At 41.3% G+C, this 13723-nt stretch overlaps 1 protein-coding gene across 1 annotated transcript in view; it reads left to right on the forward strand.

Annotated features, from left to right (window-relative positions):
- Positions 1-13723, forward strand: part of PTDSS2 (phosphatidylserine synthase 2) — a 71996-nt gene that overhangs the window by 19374 nt on the left and 38899 nt on the right. Inside the window, exon 3 of the mRNA XM_065404178.1 lies at positions 8277-8359. Within this exon, the coding sequence (XP_065260250.1) occupies positions 8277-8359 (83 nt within the window). The remainder of the gene's footprint in view (positions 1-8276; positions 8360-13723) is intronic.

The following is a 13723-nucleotide window of genomic DNA, read 5'->3' on the forward strand; positions in this document are numbered from 1 at the left end:
GAGTCAGATGGCAAGGATGACCTTGCCTCTGGAGAAGCTTGTTGCCATCAATACTGGGACAGTAACTCCTCGCTTAACATTGTAGTTATGTTCCTGAAAAATGCTACTTTAAGCGAATCTAATTTCCCCATAAGAATTAATGTAAAAGGGGGGGGGGGTAGGTTCCAGGGAATTTTTTTTCTCCAGACAAAAGACTGATAAACAACAATGTAATAATATACACAGCAATGATGATTGTGAGGCTTGGTTTAGATGGTGGAGTCAGAGGGTGGGATGTTTTCCAGGGAATGCCTTGCTGCTAAATGATGAATTAACACTTGGCTGAGCCCTCAAGGGTTAACTTAACACATTGTTAATGTAGCCTCACTCTCTACATGGCAGCACAAATGGAGGGAAGAGACACGATGCATGGTAGTGGCTGCAAACGTTCCCTGCGGAAACTGAATGTGATGATGAACCCACGGTATCCCACTGGAGCGCACCACTCCGTCCACTTTTCAAAGTGCTCGCTGTGTGTGAGAGAGAGTGAGAGAGACAGAGACAGTGTGTGTGTGTGTGAGTGTGAGAGAGAGAGAGAGATGGGACATCACAACTGGCAGTCCATTAGGTAGATTCTGAAAAGGGATTGAGCCTAAATGAATATAGATTCTGAACTACTTTTAGCCCTCCAGAACAGTCAGCTTTGAGCCAGTGTGATAAGCTGTTGCAGAGAGCTTGTACTTGTCTTTTGACCCAAAAGCAGACATGAATCTTCAAGGCTGTCAATCTGGCACCTCCCAACAGCATTGCTTTTTCTCAAGTTAAGAGAAGTAAGGAAAGAATCTTATGTTCTCAAAAGTACTTTTGAGGCCTGCTTTTGGACAAGTGCTGTTTAAACTTTACAAATGTACCTCTATCCTGACCTGCAAATCACTTCCTAGTTTGGTTCTAAGCCCATTCAGCACCATATCATACTGTTCCATGTGCTGATAAGTTTCTTATCTTAATGCACAAATGAAAACTAACTGTGATGAATACTCCAAATTTAACTCACAAGTTATCTTAGTCCTCATATTTATTTTAACAAGTTTTCAGAAAATAGTGGCTGCTAAGCTAACACTATCTACTACCTGTAGTAAATTAGACTTATGCCTTTGATTTAAAGGTGTATAAATATGAAGTAGAAAAGTTCTCAACCATCTTGTTCATACACATAGTTTTTCTATAGCTTAGCGGAGTAATGAATCTGCAGATATTTTAGTAAGTTCTGAGTTCAGACCTGAATAGTCTTTATGCTTCAGATATAATGGGAGCTGAAGCTCTAGGAGAGATTGAGAGGCAGAGCCATGAAGTTTAGGCTCAACTTGCTTACAGCCAGATTTGTTGTTGTCCTTAAGGGACTCACTGTGAAACTATAACTCCAAGAACTGTATGCTTTATTGCCTGGCAAGATAGCATTGCTGTCCAGACTGGAACAACTGTATCAGTAGATGCTAGGAACCTTCAGGCTGTCGCATTCTGGCTAAGACTAGTCACTCAGGCCACAATCACTCATGTGGTGGCAGAAATAGCTGATGGAATGAATAAGTTGCACTACAAAAGCTCATTCAAGATCTCAAACAAGTAAATGTGAACCCTAGAGGTGGACATACTATTTTTTATGCTTGACTCTGCTGAAGGTACTTAACAGTACATGTGTGCCCCAGGAGTAGGGTCGCTATCAGTCCCTTATTACAAGGGTCGGCCCTTATTTTTTCATCTCTGTACAAGATCGTGAGTTGCTGAGTGCTGCAAAAAGGAGCAAGAAATGCCCCTGGTAAATGTAGGTGAGTACTGCTGCTTATTATTTATTTATTTTATCGATATTTAATAATATTGTGGGGCGGGGATGTTAAGAAAACAGTCCCTTATCTTTTAAATACAGTGTTGGGCACCCTACCCAGGAGTTCTGCTGGGACATCTTGAACGCCATCTCTGCGCTGTCTGTTCCGTGACTTAGAATACAAATGAGAAACTTTGCAGTACCTGCAGCAGTGACTTCCAGAATCTGGACACTATTAGTGGAGGTGAAGTTAGACTGCAACCTTCAGTTTATGTTGCAGTTTCCTTCTTTCAAACATGTGCAGCCATCAGCACAATGGAACTCTGTCATCCATAAAGGGAAAATGCTTGTGAAGGAATCTTTGTTGCGAAGATAATAATGAAGAGAATGGCTGCTAGTAGGCCTAAGCCCAACACAGCTAAAATCATAATGTCTAGTGCTCTGTTCAGGCAGTGTGCTATTGTGATCAGTATAATAGTTCTGTGGTGTTGTTTTTTTAGAAAGGGAACAAAAACAAAACAAGCAGCCAAAAGAGCTCTTTGCTGGGGCTGAAATTTGATCTGGTGCATTCTCTTCACATCACTTTGTGCTGGTTAGCAACCCTGCTCCTGTGGGAGGAGCTGAGACTGGAAATAGAGGTTGGGCTATACATCTTTGGTGATTGCTATTGTGTTTGTTGAAATTGTGATCAGAATACAACCAGTAAATGAGTGAGCACAGCAGGTCAGCACAGTTTTCCACCAGCTGGTAAGACATTTTGCCATCCACAACTACTGAGGGCATATAGCAATCATAACACAACAGTCAGAGCACATAATCATCCTATAGGTGTACTTTGTCTGCTGGCAATTGAACACCAGTTTCTGCTGTGGAACACTTAAGGATCAGTAAAGAAAAAAGATCTTCTAGGCTATTAAACATTTCATGGGTAAAGATAGCTTTATAAACAATCACTGTTCATTAGACTTCCTGCAGAGAGCTATGGTGTTATAATCTGATATCATACATGCTATCACACATTACATCTCAAATGTTGGGAATTTTCAAGTGTTATCTTGCTAACCAAAGGACTGTGTTGAAATTTCTTATCAGTGATGAGGGACACTTTATTCATGTAAGTCCTGCAGCAGATTAATTTCACTTGACAAGTGTTGCACTTTGAGTGCCTAATGAGGGAGTTGAGACAGGACAAGTATCTCTTTAGAGAAGAATGATTTGAGTTTTGCCATGAGACACATCTTGGTACAGTTCCAAAGCTTGCAGTTCTAAGACAGACTTTTGGCATATGGAAGTTGCGTGACTTATATATTAGAACCGTAGAGAACTATCCATGTCCATTGTTGCTTTTATATAAACACCATTCATTCATTCATTCATTCATAGCAGGGAGGGATAGCTCAGTGGTTTGAGCATTGGCCTGCTAAACCCAGGGTTGTGAGTTCAATCCTTGAGGTGGCCACTTAGGGATCGGGGGCAAAAATCTGTCTGGGGATTGGTCCTACTTTGAGGGGGTTGGACTAGATGATCTCCTGAGGTCCCTTCCAACCTTGATATTCTATGATTCAGACTGGAAGCTGAAAAGGTGACTCTCTAACAAATTACCACATAAGTTTCTCATGATGAGGGCAGAGTTCCTCTTGGTCCTTTTTGACTTTATATTAGCCTCTTTCCCTGCTCCCCTCCCCAGAAAAAAATCCTGCTGTTATGAATGCTATTGCAGGTCCACCCATTGTAACAACTGTGGGTGTGCTAGAACAAGCAAGGTTGCAGATAGCCCCTAATATTTTAACTACTCTTTCTTCTAACTTTACTCACAGTGGGTGCTTAAAATGCTAGCGTCAACCAGTGCCTTGTCATGCCATCATTGCTATCACCAGAGGAGCTGCACTTATGTTGCCAACAAGGGAGACTTTTCCTGAAAAGAGCGTAATGCAGACAAGGTCTTACTGACATTACACCTGGGGGAGTTCTGCGCCACTGTGTGCAGGCAGAATTCATGTCACCTGCAGATTTCTTTGCTTCCCTGCAGAAAAATGACTTTCTGACGGGGAAGCAAAGGGAACCCACAAGAGCGGTCATATGCCTCTCCCCAGCAGTGCAGGTGCTTGGTTTTGGGTGCCCGGAGCAGCCAGCAGAGAGGTAAATCGCTGCGAGGGTGGGCTGGGTATTCCCCGACCGATGCCGGGTCAGACCCACCCTTGTCCACCCAATCCCAGTGCATCTGCCCCCCCAAGACTCCCCCGCTGTGCCTCGCATCCAGAACCTGACCCTCACCCTGCCAAGCCTTACCCCCCCCCCCCTCCCGCCGAGCCCCACTCCCCCCACCTCAGGGCTGGGGACGTTCCTGCCAGTGGCTCCTAACCTGTGCCAGGCTCAGCGGCTAGTTCCGGCTGGGCTGGGGGTGGGGAGGAGGAGCGCATTTCTCTTGCATGGAGTGGCCAGGGCCAGGTCACCCCCAGAAACCTCCCCCAGCTCTGCATGCCTCCCTTCCCCCCCGCTTCTTGCCCCCATTGATCTTCAGCATGCATGGGAAAGGTCACTATACTGGGAGCTGCTCCTCTCTATGTCCAACACCTGTGCACCTCAACGCCCCTGCTCCCTTCACTCGGCCCTCCCCACTGAGCCCCACCCCATGCATCCAGACCCCCCCCACACCAAGCCCCTGCACCCAGACTCCTCCCATTAAGCCCCCTGCACTCAAACTCCCACCCTGATGAGCCCCACTCCCTATGCACCTGGACCACCCTGATGCCCCCATGCCTGAACCCCCATCCCACTGAGCCCCAACCAGCTGCATCTGGACCCTCATCCCACCAAGCCCCACTCCCTCAGCACCCTGAACCCCCTGCCAAGCCCCCTCATACACACACGCACACTCCTGCTGAGCCTCAACCACCTTCACCAGGACCTCTCTACAGAGTCCCACTGCCTTTGCACCTGAAACCCACCAACAAGCCCATGTGCATCCAGATCCCCCACCTCACCTGGACCCCCGACTGAGCCTCCTGCACCCAGATTGTCCCGCACACACCCCTCTCAGCTGACACCTGGATTCCCCCACACTAAGTCCCCCCACACTTGGATCCTGCCTGGCTGAGCCTGCCTGTCCAAGAAAATAGATACATTAGCCATGCCTCTCAAAGCCAACTATGGGACTGAGTGTGCAACGGACCCTCTAAGGCCAGTAAAGCCCTTTGTTCATTCCAGGATAAGCCAGAAGGACACCATACAGATGGGTGAAAACTTGGGATATCCATTAAGGTTTCAGGCTGCCTCATTAGGACACAGCATGATGGCAACTGAAAAATAAATGTGACATTGGGAAGAATGATGGTGGTTTTGCCACATAAGTGTTTTTGGAAAAATGCTGGTGTTGCATAACTTTCTTCTAGCTAATTAAAAATAGAAGGGAATTATCAAATTCAACATACTTCATTAATTTCCAGCTGATATTACTGTTAGATTTTTTTAGTATAGATGTAAATGTGTATAACTGCAGGTTCCCTTGGAGATTGATCCAGGATAATATGACATGATGAAAACCTAAGATGGTGCCTTGGAGCTCTTAGCTGAGGGCTAAGCACAAATTTCTAATTTATCATCATTTTATTGGAACATAATACAAAAAGTGTAGAGCGATCATTTTAGATGTAAATATAGGCACTGTTAAGAATGTACATGCCAGCTTCATAATTTCAAATGCAAGGGGGGGGGGGGTAAATCAAATACACAGAGAATGTAATTAGATTCTTTGAGAATAGCTACAAATTGTAATTGCTTTCTTCACCTTTTGGAAAGCTTGGTGGAACCTACCTGCTGTGTCAACAGTTTCATTTATTAGCTAATTTTAGTGTGCAACCCTAATATATACTTGTTGTGTCAACGCAGTTATCAACACCTTGAAGACTGTCAATTAATCCTGCTAAAACTTGGTTGTCATTATTAGTTTTTGATGGTAAAACTTCCATCCTTAGCCATTTAAACACATTACCTTTTGAAAAAAAATAAAAAACATTAAGACACTACTTGCTAGTAGTCAACCTGACTTCTTGGGCCCCAGCTACACTTCCGAAGGAGCCATGATTGAAAAATATTTTATTACTGAAAAACAGTCAAATATGGCAGCCTTATGCATACTAACCTTTTAAACTGTATTAGTACATTATTTATGTAGTTTTCATACAGAGTTCCATCATGTGTGGACAGGGTGCTGACAGGTAACCAAATGCCTGAATATAGAAGTAGGGTCAACCTCAAGTAATTCCCCCGGCCCCCCCCCCCCCCAAACAAAACCAGCCTGTTTGTAGGCTTTATTTTGGGAAAAGCCTGAGTCACAACTTTGACTACATTTATGAGCTATCCTGTTGAAGAAATGTTTTAAGGTACTTATTTTGTAGTGTGGAACTTTCAGTAATTCTTGAGCAAAATCACAAACTGGCAATTATATTACTTGTTATAATGTATCAAAGTTGTGCTAAAAGTCCAAATGCACAATAAGTCCTTTTCTAAAATGTCTTCCTTTTCAACTTGTGCTGAAGTTTACAATTCTAGTACTCTTACCAGTGCTGCTTCAGCCCAAATTGGAACCCTGCCTACGCAAATATTCCATCCTTAGTTCATGTGATAGCAATTGATTAGTAAGCCTGAACCTACCCACAGCTACTTCCGTTTTTAAAAGCTGTCTGAACTCAGTAACAAGTCATGTGCTGAGAGTATTTAAAGTACTTTCACCAGGTCTTGATCATGTTTTCTGTGATGGCATTAAACTGTTTCCTGCCATTTACTTTAAAGTAGTTAAACTTTCAATACACATTGTATCTGTTGCTGATTTTATTGATCAGCACCGGGACATATTCCTAGGTAGATAGACCTAAGGTGACAAGCCAATAAATAACTACATCTAATTTTTTTCTCAAAAAAGCAAGTTCTCTAATAACTTCAGATAAATATACCATCTGTGCATGATGGTAATTCTTGAGGATATTGGCATTCTAGTACAAAACTGGCAGATCTCTAGCTCTTAAGGTAGTTTTTTTGTTTTGTTTTTTGTTTTAGCCGTTCAGGGCAACAGGTGAAGAGGGAGAAGGTGCCATTTTTCCATAGTTTCAAGGAGAACAGCATTTTAAGTTAAGGCTGCTACATGAGGTGAAACTTACACAAGTTGCACTCAAAGAATATTAAATATACAAGAATTGAAAGTTTGGGAATAAGTTAAAGTTCTATAGATTCCAGTATCTTGAAGTTGTAACAGATTTGCAGGTCTTCAAATAAATGTAGTGAAAGTTTCACAAACAGCCTTACCTCAGACCCCTTGTCCATGCCCATGAGTCTCTTGATGTTCAGAGACCTGAGCATGCTGATCCATCTATTACAAGGATGGTAGGTCAGACAGGGAGTTTGATGTTATAGTAGACATTCATTCTTTTTAATTAAAAAAGCAGGCTGCATTTAATTTACATTGTAGAAGAAATATATTAAAAAGCATGGATAGGCAAGAATACAAGCATTACAAAAGGTTACACGAGAGTCTCAATTTCACCATTTAGTGAATCTTCACATCTTTTTTTCAAAGCACAAGCAACCTTAAATCTGGCAATTCTTAACTTTCGAAGCATTTGCAACCTAAAGAATGTCCTTTTAATATTTTCTGCATGCAGTTCCCTAGTTTTTTTTAAAACAAATTCTGTTCTTTACAACTGTAACAATCTCCCATCATAAATAATCAGCAGAGTTTGAAACTGAACAATTTACATTGAAGCACAAATGTCTACCACTTGAGCTACAAGACTAACACTAGCTGGTAGCAGGAGAAAGCTGGTATCTGGGAGGTGGGATTGGGGCACTAGGACCAGATGCCAGGTCTATGGGGTAGTCAGGGGAAGCCTGGCCTGGTTCGCTTCTCCAACCCCCAGTGTGGCTGCTCCAGCAGTTTCCTGGTGTTCCCATGCAGTGTCTGTTGCTGATTTGGCAGCTGAATGGACATGATCTTGGAATATTCATGTTCAGTTATTTTGGCTAACGTATTCCTAGGCAACACAAGTGAGAAAGGAAATGATTATTTTCAACCATTTATAGCTCAACAAAACCTGAATGGAATTTAATGGGACAAAGAAAACAATTCTCTAGCCCAAGGACTTTCTCCCTGCTGAATTTCAAAGACCTTCTGTAAACTACGGAGGTTTTAAGAGCTTTTCAGAAAAGGTCATGAATCTTTTATAATGGAAAGTATTATGCAGTGTTAGGAAACCTAAATATATGGGTTAGTACCAGTTTACCCTATAACAAAAACTGCAAAAGATGAAACATGCTTCTCACTGGAAATTATAACTGATCTGGAGAAATTACACTAGTATAAAGAGACAAGATGTTCTAGACTTTTAAGAATTTAAACTGAGATTCTTTTTGTCATGATTTTCTTTATTGGAGTGGGTTGGTGAATCAAATATATATTGAGTAGTTTGTTCTTTATTTTCAGAGGTATTGTTGCCAGTATTTTAGTTTTCTTATGTTTTGGAGTCACTCAAGCTAAAGATGGACCATTTTCAAGACCACATCCAGGTAATTTAAATCATTTAACTTTTTCCAAGTGTCTAATAAATTGCTAACTCTGTAGAAGTAATTTTACCATTTCATAAATAGCCTCTATGTTTTTATGATTGGATGTAAATGTTAGCGTTCATAACTTTGTTTTATGGCATACTTCCTTTATATGCAATGTAAATTCATTAACATTATGATGCAACTACCGAGTAATCTTAATCCCACATCTTCTGCCTTATACTGCAACAGGTATTTCCAAGACTACTTCCCCTATTTATCCTTTGGACACTTAAAAGGAATTTGAGATCCTTGCCAGATGGCAGCCCTAAACATTCCCTCTTTCTGTTGTCTGAAAACAACCCCCTAAAAAGGGGGAATATCAATTACTCTAAACCGCATGCATAATATGTACTATCTGTTTTTTAAAATCCGCTAATTGCATGGGATTTACCCAGCTGTCCCTGGTCTGCATTTCACATTGCTAGCAAAAAGGCTCACATGGTCCCCAGTTTGGAGAAGGTAATCAAATCATCCCTTAAACCTCAGCTCCACTTTACCTATAAAATTCCATTTTGGTATGTAACTGGACTGTGCTTCTGCTTCTGCTCCTTCATTGACACAGATGTAAACAACTCACTCGGTTATGGAACTGTTGTTACAAGTAATCTGAAAAATTACAAGAGGGCCTTTATTTTACTTTGTGTGTGAGATTTCTGCCCCATTGATGACGTTTGTGCTGTAAGACTTCAGGGAGTCTTTATAAAACAGCAACATAAAACTTCTGTGGAACTGTGGAAGTAATCAAACTTCTTGCTGCTGATTCTTTTTCCTTTTTCCTGGCTATTTTTACATTTTGGTAATGATAGTTTATAAGAATGGGGACAGTTATATAGACTTGCATATTCAACTTGAGAGCATAGGCCCCAAGTTATGCGTACACTTAAAGAAAACTGTAACTGAAGCATTTCTCATTATTTCATCCGAAGCTTTCATGCTGGGAATCCTGTTTTTCCTAGGGAATGGTAGGCAAGTTAAAAAGAATCCTTGGAGAGATAAAGTTGAAGGTTGTCTTTCTGCAAGGAGATAATTGAAGAAATACAGCAGTGAACTTGAACTGTTTTAAGTTTTAAGTTTAAAACCCCACTTTCTGGGCAGCCTACTGCATGGCAATTCTTTATTTTTTTATTCTGTTTATGAAAGATCTTGTTGCCTTTAAGGACTTCAGAGATGTTCTTGGAGATATGCTCCATACAGTTTTCAGCTCTATACCATCTAGAAATGTCTTCTACCTTTTATAAACTATAGACCAGGGGTCGGCAACCTATCAGAAGTGGTGTGCTGAGTCTTCATTTATTCGCTCTAATTTAAGGTTTTGCGTGCCAGTAATACATTTTAATGTTTTTAGAAGGTCTCTTTCTATAAGTCTATAATATATAACTAAACTATTGTTGTATGTAAAGTAAATAAGGTTTTTAAAATGTTTAAGAAGCTTCATTTAAAATTAAATTAAAATGCAGAACCCCCCAGACCAGTGGCCAGGACCTGGGCAGTGTGAGTGCCACTGAAAATCAGCTCGCGTGCCACAGGTTGCCTACCCCTGCTATAGAGTGTTGAAAACAGGAGAGTTATACTGAAGCCTGTAGTTTTGATTCTGGTGAAAGATGTATGAAACGGGGGCTAAAGAAGCTTCTATGTGAATTTCATCATTTGAACAATTGTCATATTAATATTCAGACTAATTGTTTAACAGCCCAGGGAGCACACACTCAAAGTCAAGATAAGGCCTGAATAGGCTAATTTACACAGATTATGCCCTACATATCACAAAGAAGCTTTTATGCTCTCAGCTAGAGCTAGTTTTACTAGAGCTTTTACTAGTTTTATAGTATTGTAACCTGAATGTGTTAACATCTTAGTCGCATTAAATATTTACATTCATATCTGGATTTCAAAAGTAGGCTGCCTCCTGATGTGCTTAGAGGAGATAAAAAGGACCATTTTTATGAATGAATGAGTGGTTATCTTGTTCTAGGCTAGTTCCCCAGCATAGTGTGTACTCTGGGGCCTGCTGGAGGCAACTGGGTGTTCCTTTAGGAGGAGAGTGTGTTAGCCTCCAGCCTTCTCGTGGATGGGGAGGCTCTTGCAGGCATGGAGGTGTTGCAGTCCTCCATGGGAGATCTTTGTAACTAGAGAGTATGCACTGGGAGATGTGGAAGAGTAAGTTTATTGGTGGGGTGCTAATAAGGAAATGAGTCTTCAGTGACCCCCACTTCATGATTCTGTTATCCCTGGAGAAGTGTCTCATTATCCCAAAAGAGCCACAGCATGGCTTGCTGGTATATACCACTTCCTTTATAGGTTTTGTTTTAAATCTTGCTAATAACAGATTTGGGAGAAATAATCTATCTTGTAGCCCAATGTCTCATCAATGAAGCTCTTCAGTATTCTGTTTGCAGTGGTGTTGTAGCTGTGTCAGTCCCAGGATATTCGAGAGACAAGGTGGGTGAGGTAATATATTTTATTGGAGCAACTTCTGTTGGTGAGAGCGACAAGCTTTTGAGCTCCACAGCGCTCTACTTCAGGTCTGGGAAAGGTAGATAGCTGTGACACTCTTTCCTTTGTTAACCTTTCCTCATCAGTCTGGTTTTCTAAACCTTTTATCACTTTTGTTGCTCTCCTCTGGACTCTCTCTCTACTTTATCCAGATGTTTCTTAAAGTGCCCAGAACGGGACACAGTACTTACACCAGCTGAGGCCTCACCAGTGCTGAGTAGAGCAGAACAGTTACCTTCCATGTCTTACATATGACACTCCTGTTAATGCAGGAAAGGCTAACATTCTGGGGTGCAACTGCATCACATTGTTCACTCATGTTCAATTTGTGATCCACTATAACCCCCAAATCCTTTTCAGCAGTACTACCGCCTAGCCAGTTAGTCCCCACTTAGTAGCTGTGCATTTGATTTGTCCTTCCTAAACATAATACTTTGCACTTGTCTTTACTGAATTTCATCTTGTTGATTTTCAGACCAATTCTTCAATTTGTCAAGTTCATTTTTAATTCTAATCCTGTCTTCCAAAGTGGGTAGCACTCCCGGTGCCATCAGTACATTTTATAAGCATACCCTGCCCTCCTTTATCCAAGTCATTAATGAAAATATTGAATAGCACTGGACCCAGGACAGCCCTGCAGGATCTCACTAGATGTGTCCTCCCAGTTTGACAGTGAACCGTTGATAACTACTGAGTATGGGCTTTGAGTTTAGTTGTATACTGATCTTCTAAAGATCTGTCTAGCTGTAATTGGTATGGTGAGGACTTGAAGCAGACACTCCTTAAGGAAAACCATACTTAGAAATCAGAGTCCAGACATTTCTCACTTTCTGGTTTGGGCATGAGGGATTTATGCTGCTCTTCACAGGGTACGTATATTAACTGAAGGAAAAAAGAGGTAGGAAGATTCCTTTTTAATACTTCACAAATCTGTCAAATAGCTTAAAAACAGCAATCTGACTGGTTCCACTAGCATCTCCCTCCCCTAGACTCCCCATTTAGCAAAATCCAAATCTAGCTTCTGACAAAGCATTGACCCCATATTGGGTGAGGTGGTATTTATAGTCTAGATGCTTGAGGCAAAAAGCCTTGGTGCTTGAAATAAAACTTGCAGTTGGTATCTTTCAATCTGAGATTCTTCTAACTTGGAAGCATTTGAAGGCATTAATTGAAGGGAGCCAACTCTTGATATAGCCCTCTCAAAAACTATCCCAGAATTGATCTTGCTTACTAATGCCCAGAAACAAAAATTTGATAGATATCTGGTATTCTATTCCTTTCCCAAGGGCTATCAAGCTTGGTAATGTCAGACTGGTGAGGGGACACCGACAGTTGTTGAAGGGGAACTAGCAATAGTAAGCAAGAACAAAGCAACTTGCACTGTACAAATTACATTGCACGTTAGTGTTTTTCCTTGAGGGAAGATGCTCTAATAAGGTTGTTCTCATAGTGCTGCATGACTGAGAAAAAGGGCAACATGAGTAATTTTGGACAAATCCTGTGACTATTATTAAAATGCTAGTTGGGTAATCTGTATGCACTACCTCTGTGGTGTGCTTTTCTCTTAGCTGGTTATTCCAAGAACATATTTTCTCTCTCAATTAGTAAACTTGCAAATCAAACTACCGAAGTTAATCTTCAGTCTGAGTTTGGAAGTTACAAAGTAGAAGCTCTGAACTCCCAGTTATCCATGTCAGAACTGCAGTTTGTCCCCAACATGCAAAGTAGGCCATCCTGATAAGATTTATTTGCCAGTTTTGCTGAAAATGATCACAACCTCTCACATCTGAAGCTATTTTTAAGATGGTGTTAGGAGCAGTCTGTTAGAAAAGAAACTTTTTTAGCCCTGTGATAGGTTTTCTTTGCTCAATTCAGTCTTAAAAAACAGCACACAAAGCAGCCATTTATTCGGTAAGGAAATACTGTCAAGGTTGGTAGGGCTAATATTTGATATTTTTTCCTTATTGATTTGCAGAGTGCATGTAATCCTGTTTAAAGTAATAGTGTGTGTTCTTCTAAAAATCCAATCATTGTCCAGTGAAGTACTGATGAGCAACTCTGACACAAATACACACATTTTGTATAAAAGTTCCTCCTGGTTTCCTTTTTCCATAGGGTTTTTAATGTCTGATTTGTAATATTAGAATTGTTTACCTGTCTTTACTAGAACTAAGGACTAACCATGAAAAAAACGAGTGGAAGTTGAGGAAATGATCTCCCAGACATGCAACCGCTAATTCTCTCCACTTGACCATTTGAATGCTGATTCTCTTGTAGAGAGTCCTGTTTTCCCAGAACCAGTCAGGCCAAATATCCAGGTGTAGCCCTGGAAAGGCAGTGTTCTTGAGAGAGCTATCAAGAAAATCTCCCAGGAATGATTACTGATTGGAGGATCTGGGTGTTATCCGATCCCAAATCAAAAGTTCTTTTAACTGCTCCCCATTATGTAAACCAGTGGACATGGTTGGATGAATTGGTCACATACTACTTGGAGCTTACCCTGAGGTGTTTATCTCCTCTAATGGATGCTTTGTCATAGAGGTGGGCTGAGCCAAAACTCTGGATCACAGTTCACAGCATGGAACAATCTAATGGCCCTAATCCAAGCTCTTGACATACGGGAGAGTTCACATACAGATTGCAAGCTCCCAAGTGTTTAGGTTCAAGGTGTCTGGCTCTGCCCGTTAGAGGGAGTTGACATTCTGATCCAGGGTTTTGATTTTATTATTTATTTGTATTGCAACGGCACCTAGGAGCCCTAATCACAGACCAGGATCCCATTGTGCTAGGCACTCTACAAACGTAATAAAAACAGTCTGGGGCCCCAAT

This window comes from Emys orbicularis, chromosome 4 (assembly GCF_028017835.1).
Source record: "Emys orbicularis isolate rEmyOrb1 chromosome 4, rEmyOrb1.hap1, whole genome shotgun sequence".
Classification (NCBI taxonomy): domain Eukaryota; kingdom Metazoa; phylum Chordata; order Testudines; family Emydidae; genus Emys; species Emys orbicularis.